Source organism: Oratosquilla oratoria, chromosome 15, assembly GCF_046742065.1.
Source record: "Oratosquilla oratoria isolate Oo_2021 chromosome 15, ASM4674206v1, whole genome shotgun sequence".
Lineage (NCBI taxonomy): Eukaryota > Metazoa > Arthropoda > Malacostraca > Stomatopoda > Squillidae > Oratosquilla > Oratosquilla oratoria.
The window spans coordinates 56,436,875-56,444,914 of NC_134791.1; the positions used below are offsets into that span (position 1 = coordinate 56,436,875).

At 39.0% G+C, this 8,040-nt stretch overlaps 1 protein-coding gene across 1 annotated transcript in view; it reads right to left on the reverse strand.

Annotated features, from left to right (window-relative positions):
• The window catches only part of LOC143033454 (putative methylmalonate-semialdehyde/malonate-semialdehyde dehydrogenase [acylating], mitochondrial), a 33,792-nt gene extending 25,868 nt beyond the window's left edge, over window positions 1-7,924 (reverse strand). The window contains exons 1-2 of the mRNA XM_076198917.1: window positions 7,808-7,924; window positions 33-314 (exon numbers count right to left, since the gene is read on the reverse strand). Of these exons, the coding sequence (XP_076055032.1) occupies window positions 33-314; window positions 7,808-7,840 (315 nt within the window). The 5' untranslated portion in view covers window positions 7,841-7,924. The remainder of the gene's footprint in view (window positions 1-32; window positions 315-7,807) is intronic.
• Between the last annotated feature and the right edge of the window lie 116 nt (window positions 7,925-8,040).

Below are 8,040 nucleotides of genomic sequence, written 5' to 3' on the forward strand. Positions count from 1 at the left end.
TTTATGAATCTGCCATATACCAGTATACCTACCATGTTATCTTTAATGAGCTGCTGATATTTGAACATAACCTGCTGACGGGTAAGTACAGACGTTTTGGACCAAGTCTTGAAGGCCTCAGCTGCTGCATCTACTGCTGCATCCATTTCATTCTGTGTGGCCTTTGGAACTCTGGTCACAACCTCATTTGTGGCTGGATTGTGAACATCAATCCAATCACTTGTCTTTGAATCCACAAACTTGCCATTAATGAAGAGTTTAGTGGTTGGGGCTGAGGCACTGTAGCTCCGAAGGAATGAAAGGCCAGGGGCTAACTGGAAAGTAATAAATAAATAATACAAAATCACCAGAAAAAGATGTGTGCCTGTGGACTGCTTAGGACACACTATAACTTAGCATCATCTGCAAAGAAGCTCATGTAACATCCCACATCTTCATCCATGTCAATCACATAGTTAGACCCATCCTTGACTATGCGGTACAGTTTTGGTCTCCGTCCTACAGAATGGACATAAATTCACTAGAATCAGTACAGCGAAGAATGACCAAAATGATACAAGGACTCGGAAATTTGCCTTACGAAGAGAGGCTTAGGCACCTAAACTTACATTCTCTGGAAAGACGCAGAGTGCGGGGTGATCTAATAGAAGTGTTCAAGTGGATCAAAGGCTATAACAAGGGTGATGCAAACAAGGTCATCATAATAAAACAACAGGGCAGGACTCGCAGTAATGGGTATAAACTGGACAAATTTAGATTTAAGAAGGAAATAGGCAAGAATTGGTTTACAAATAGGGTGGTCGATGAATGGAATAAACTTAGTAACCACGTAGTAAGCGCTGAAACTATCAGTTGTTTTAAAAAACAATTAGACAACTTTATGGATGGGGACGACAGGTGGTGATGGATACGGAGCTGCCTAGTGTAGGCCCTATGGTCTTTTGCAGTCTCCTTTATTTCTTATGTTCTTAAATAGCCAACATTATCGCAGCCAATACAGTGAGACCTCTCATTAACAGACGTTAATTAGCTGTGTTTGCGGTGTTTTCGCTATGTTTTCAGTGTTTTTGGTACTGTTGTTTTGTGTGTGCAATCACTATGCCACCCAAAAACCACTCCAAATCAACAGATTATTCACATCAATGGACACCATTACCCCACTTTTAGTCCGTTAATGAGAGGTAGTACTGTACTGATCCCTGTGAAACTCCACTAATCACCCCCCAACCTGAACACTTTTCTCTGAGCACTACTCTCATTTTTCTACCATACAGGAAATCCTCCATCCAGTTTAGTAGGTTACCTTGTATCCCTCCTTTGTTTTCCAATTCTTTAAATAATTTTTTGTGTGAATCATGTGTATATACACTCCCCTTTTAGGGAGGAAGGTCTGGGTTAGCACTCACACTTAAATCACTACTTTGTATACTTTATAACCTCTACACATTTTTCCATTCTGGTAATATATTTTCAAGGAGTTGGAACAGAAGATACTAACATACCTGTTAGGGAGAAGGGTCTGGGTTAGCACTGAATAACCCCCACGCATGATACCCCACAATGCCCCTGAACATTCATATCTCTGGGTAAAACCCCAATTAACACTTCGTACAAGTCAAGGCTCTGTTACCTCGTTTCCTCAAGTAACATTTATGTATCATAAATCCCCTAAATTATTCCCCTAATGGAATCCTGAACTGGAGATTGAGAACTTTTCTCCTAAATCTAAGGTTTCTAGCAGGGAATTTTTTTTTTTCCAAGAGCCATTTTTTATTCTTTTTTTTTTAATTTCACCAGAGCCATTTTTTATACTTCCAGAACCATGTTTTTGTAGGTTCGATTTCCTTCAAACTATTGGAAGGCTAACTCATTACTCATGTCGGAGCGAGTTTGCATATGTACAGTGTACGTATGCATGCGGTGATGTGGTATTGGGTATGATGCATTGTACATGTAGTCAGCGCGTTGACTGGGCAGCTAGCTGCATGCAACCAATGAACTTCCCTGCATACAGGTACCATGCAATTCGCAACTAGCGACATTATGTAGCACGATAGTCGTGCAGTCTAGTCAACATGTATTAGTATAAGCGCGCATGCAGCTGATACGAAGCTAGGCTAGGTAAGCCATTGAACTCTAGCAGCTATACCGCGTACACATATATACGTACGTCAACAAATTAAAGTTGATTGATGCGTTGCATTTATGATATCGATTGCTAATGCAATGATTGATCACGGGTAAGTTGTGTTTACTCTGATCCTTTCATCAATGGTGATGGGATTCAGGGATTGCCAAATGATGGATAATGCATGAAAAACGTTGAATCTTGCCGCGGGAGCAATTGTTTTTTGTGGGGGATCGCTCCCGCTATTGGATTTGCGAGAGCGACACTGGAACTTTCCCGAGCAAAATCGCTCGTCGCTCCCGTGTATTTTTTTCGCTGGTTCCTGGTCTATGTTTACATCCGAATACATTCTAATAATGTCACAGTGGAGTGGAGTGAGAGTTTACCCACAATGCCTACATGATCTCACTTATATAATCTTCTAGAAAAATTGCAAATAGATGAAAATAATAAGTCCTGGCCCTATACAGCTGTGTTTTCAATTTACCCACCTTTTTTATCTTAATGGATGCAGTTCTATGTGCTCTAAATTGATCCCAAATCAGAAGAGGGTTTTCTTAATAGTCCACCAGGATGCCTCGACCATGCTCAGGGTGAGCACATATCAAACACAGTTTGTCTCTTACACACTGGCGGGAAGGATGGCCAAAACCATAGCAGTTAAAGCACTGAAGGGGACGGGGCTTAAACTGCTTCATATGAACAATCTCTTTTTCTATCTCTACATAATGAGGCATATCTTCACCAGAAAAAGTTAGGATAATCATAGAAGAATGGGGGATTTTTAAAACTTTCCAAACATTAGTTGGGCACATTTCTAAAATTTCATCCTCTTCAAAGTCAGATCTCTCTATCAAAAATTACCCCTCTGGCATAACAAAAGGTATAGTGGGGTTTAACTTCCTTAATGTCTGATTTCTGACTCAAGTTGAGCACCATGGCAGCTTGCTCATAAGACTTTCCATGAATTAAGAAGGAATTTCTTCCAAATCGTGATATCTGTGAGTTAGTCAAATTACCAGAGCCAAGGGGACTCTTCAAGAATCTTCTAAACTCGAACAAGTTAGCACATTCCTTTGCATAAGTGATAATAAGCCACTTAGCTGGATTGGGAGGCCTCTGCACACTTTCCTTCCTTTCCTCTACCGGGTTTTCTGGATAAACGATATCCAGGTTAGGTGGTGCTCTAGCAACAAGTTGGGCCAAAGATTCATTTCCTTTGGAATTATTATAATCCAAGCAGGCAGCAGCTGCATCCTGATTAGAAAGAAATGAGATCCAGACTAACCAACCCTTAAAGTTGTCAATCAGTTTAACCCTGATCTCTTTAATCGGTCCAAATTTACAGAACTCTTTATGTAAGTCAACATAACTCTTATCAAGAGACATATTTTAAATGTAAGACTATGACAATTAGGAGCAATACTTAAGCTATTTATAGGCTTCTGAGTATCAAAAGATGATTTCATCACTCCAGAATCCATTCCAATTATAAGTTTCTGGACAACAGAATTATCTGTCAATGAAGTCTCAGTATCATTACCGAAGTCCTTTTTCAAGCTGGAGTCATCAACTGGGAGTTTTACTTTTGCAGAGCCAACATCATCAACATTGAAATCAGCAATATTAGGAGAGGGATCGGGAGGTTTAGAATATACAGTTTGAACACCCACCACGATCGTGTATATTTATAGGGCCACACCATATATCAAGAAAGAGAGATCAATACATAGAAGATACTGCTGCTGCCTGATGTCTCAAGCAATAAAAGAAAGTCTTTGCAGTCGGGAAGTTCCAGAAACGACTACTTACACATGCAGGGCCTCGGAGTGAGTTAGAGACTTTGTCAACCCGGAGATTTGTCCTCCTTAGTTTTGTCCCATTTAGGGTGGGGCCAGTGTAGTCACTCTGCATGTGCACTGGATAGAGAGAAAGGAAGTTGGCAGCCTAGTACATACCTCGCAAACATGCATTCCCCAGTCGGTGAGCTTTCGGCCCTCGCAGGGAGTAGTGATCTCGCGGTATACATCCCTACTTGACTGGGTTCAGACATGTAGCTTGGGAGGCACCAAGATACCAGAACCTTCCTTAACAAATATTAGAGAAAGATGGTGAAATAAGGAGATCAGGGTAGCAAATATGAAGGATAGGGATAGGGGAATTCAGAAAGGAAAAGTGTGGGGGACCCCCTATCTATTCGCTACCCCAAGAACCTCATCCTAAAACAACTGTCATAGGGTGAGGGCAGCAAATCCTATGAGTATTCCAGTCGATGGTCAAAGACAAGCTGGGGTCGTCAACAAAAGTCCATTGGCTCAGATTTTGTCTGGTAGCTTAGGGCTGACCTCTCCAGTAGGGTTGCACCTGGCTGGCACAGCTCAGCCCGCCCTTGCTACACGCAAGCACCCCCACCACATCAGAGTACTGCCCCCCAACCCCTTGGCTGTCCCTTGCGAAATTGCTTCTGAGCCAGGGCAGTGGACAAGATGCTGGGATGACCAGTCATCCAGGAACCAAGATAAGAGGGAGGGAGTGTGTATGGATAGGAGTGGAGTATGTGGGGATGAAATGGGTGGGAGTGGAATTTATGCCTTTGTTTTTTGGCTACCTCCCTTGTAAAGAGGAAAGCCTTTGGTATATGTATGTATATATATGTATATAATATATATGTATATATATATATGTGTGTGTGTGTATTTACCTAGTTGTATTATACGGGAAGGGGAGCTATGCTCGTGGTGTCCCGTCTTCATATCTCATTTTATCTACACTGTTTTTAAATTCATGTATTGTTTTTGCACACACCATTTTCTCATCGAACTTGTTCCAAACGTCTATTACTCTGTGGGGAAAGCTGTTCTATAACTGTCTTTCTTGATTTTCTTTCCGAGTCCTCTTGTATTTCTACTATCACATTTTATTAGATCCTCTCTATCAATAGTTTCTATGCCTTTCATGATTCTATAAATAGTTATCAAGTCTCCTCTCTCTCTTCTTTGCTCTAATGTCTGTAGCTCAAGTTTTGCTAGTCTCTCCTCATATGATAGTTCTGAGTGTTGGTGCCAATTTTGTAATTGCTCTTTGCATTCTTTCAAGTTTTGTTATACAATTTTTTGTACTTGACCACGTCCTTGCTGCATGTTCCAATCTTGGTCTTATCAAAGTGACTAGTATTTTCTTCACCATTTCTTCATCCAGGTATGTAAATGCCACTTTGATTGTTCTTATTAAATTATAAGTTTCTCCAAAAATTTTGTTTATATGTTTCTCATGGGACATATTATTCATAATAATGATTCCCAGGCCCTTCTCATTTTCTACTTTTTTTAATTTTTCTTCTCACAATTTATATCCCACTATTCTTTTTTTGCTTCTTCCAAATTCCATTATACTACACTTCTTAATATTGAATTCCATCTCCCACTTCCTACTCCTTTCCCATACTTTATTGAGATCACTCTGTAATGACTCACAATCTTCTTCAGTGTTCACTTTTTTCAACAATTTTGCATCATCCCCAAAGAAGCTCATATAACTTTCAATTCCTTTATCCATATCATTAACCCCTTCCATACGGTGCCGCATACGTAGGTGGCATGAGGAGCAAGTGGATACGCGAGGCTGCCATATCGGCGTCTTGATCATATTTATTGTAGTTGCCCCTGCGTAATGACACTCTCTAAACTGTCTTCATCACATTTTCTATGGTTATCAAAATTCACTGGTGAAAGAGAGAATGATCGATATAAGCAGTGACTATATTCTATGATGGGAGTATAATTACGACACATCGTATGTCTGGCAGCTAATGCTGCCCGCGAGATTTTGGCCTGTACTGAAGAGGTTAATATATATAGCAAACATTATTGGGGCCAGAACTGTTCCTTGTGGAACACCACTTATCACTTCATCCCAATTAGTGTGTTTGTCTCTTATCACCACTCTCTTTTATCTTTCATGCAAGAAGTTTTCCATCCACTTCAGCAGTTTGTCCTGTATTCCTCCTGCAGTTTCTAATTTCTTAAGCAACTTCTTATGTGGTACCTTATCAAATGCTTTTTTTCAGGTCTAGAAATGCAAAATCAGCCCATCCATCTCTTTCTTGTATTACATCTATTAGCCTTGAATAGAAACACATTAAGTTTATGACACATGATCATCCTTGTCTAAATCCAAATTGCCTTGGATTTAGTACATTGTTTTTTCCAAATGCCTTACCCATCTAATTTTGATAATTCTTTCACAAATTTTAGCTATTGTACTTGTAAGAGAGACCGGTCTATTGATAGTAGGGTCTTCCTTGTTTCCCCCTTTATATATTGGTATTATATTTGCTCTTTTCCAATCTTCTGGAACTTTTCCTTCTTTCAATGAACTGTTTATTAGACTATGTATTTTGTCAGTTCATTCCTGCATTCTCTCAAAATCCAGCTTGCCATTTCATTTGGACCATGCAATTTTCTGACATCGAGATTACTCAAGTGTTTCATTATTTCATTCCTTGATACTTCTATCTCTTTCATAGGGGGGACTTTCTCCTCCCATTCAATATCTCTAGGTTGTATGTTCTCCCTTGTAAACACCAATTTAAAATGTTTGTTCATAATTTCTGCCAATTCTATTTCCTCTGTGTATTCAACTCCTCCTTGTCACAGTTTCTCTAATTCTTGTATGTTTTTCAGTTTGTTGTTTACAAATTTGTAAAATAGTTTTGGTTGTTCTTTACATTTTTCTATGACATCTTTTTCATATTTTCTCTTTTCTGCTCTGCACACTTGTACATATTCATTTCTATAACCAGTATATATTTTCCATTTTTCAGGTGTGTGTATTTACCTAGTTGTATTATACGGGAAGGGGAGCTATGCTCGTGGTGACCCGTTTTCATATCTCGCAAAATCAAATTTGTTCTTAAATTGTATTGTGTTTGCACACACTATTTCTTCATCCAATTTGTTCCATACATCTATCACTATGTGGGAAGCTGTTCTTTTTCAGGTCTCTTCTGTAGTTATCCTTTTTGAGTTTCATTGCATGTCCTCTTTATTTGTCCCGTTTGTGTGTGTGTGTGTGTGTGTGTGTGTGTGTGTGTGTGTGTGTGTGTGTGTGTGTGTGTGTGTGTGTGTGTGTGTGTGTGTGTGTGTGTGTGTGTGTTATATAATATATATATATATATATATATATATATATAAACCCAACATTTTTCATGAAGGGCAGACATCTGATTTTGCTAGGAAGTATGGGCTGAAAATCGGGTAATACTGAAATAAGATGTGCCCATGCCATGGCATATGATCCCCATTGCGTAAATGTTAATGTGGGAAACCTAAGCAACACAGATGTATCTACATATCTTCTATAGTTAACTGTTCTACTATGAATGAAACATATCTAACGTGTCTGATATAGACTCAGAGTATGTTGTAAATTTGTATCAATACCCCAGCAACACATAATTACACGTAACACCTAATAGGCTTGATTCCACCGATTACTGGTACTGGAGTCAAGGCCAAGCAACCTTAGGTGCCTATTATATCAGCATGCAAAGAAGCCATATACAATATGTAACACAACTTCTAAGTTAAATAAATCGGTAATTCACTTAATTTCCTATTGTGTCTACTATACCTTACAGCTTAAATATCTAATTAGGTAAATGTTCACCGAGATATTTACCCTGTAGCAGCGTAGAAGTGTTGACGAAGCCATCTCAAACTCAAGTGTGTTATGTACAACTACACCATAGTATCGTCTGCTGGGTTACAGGTTCCTAACCTGTGTTTTATTTCAAATATATATAGATGTATGCAAATTATATCTATATAAACTAGATTATAAATTAAAGATAGCGCACTGATAAGTTTAAGATATATGTTTTACAAAACTAAATACAATTAACTAAGTTACTA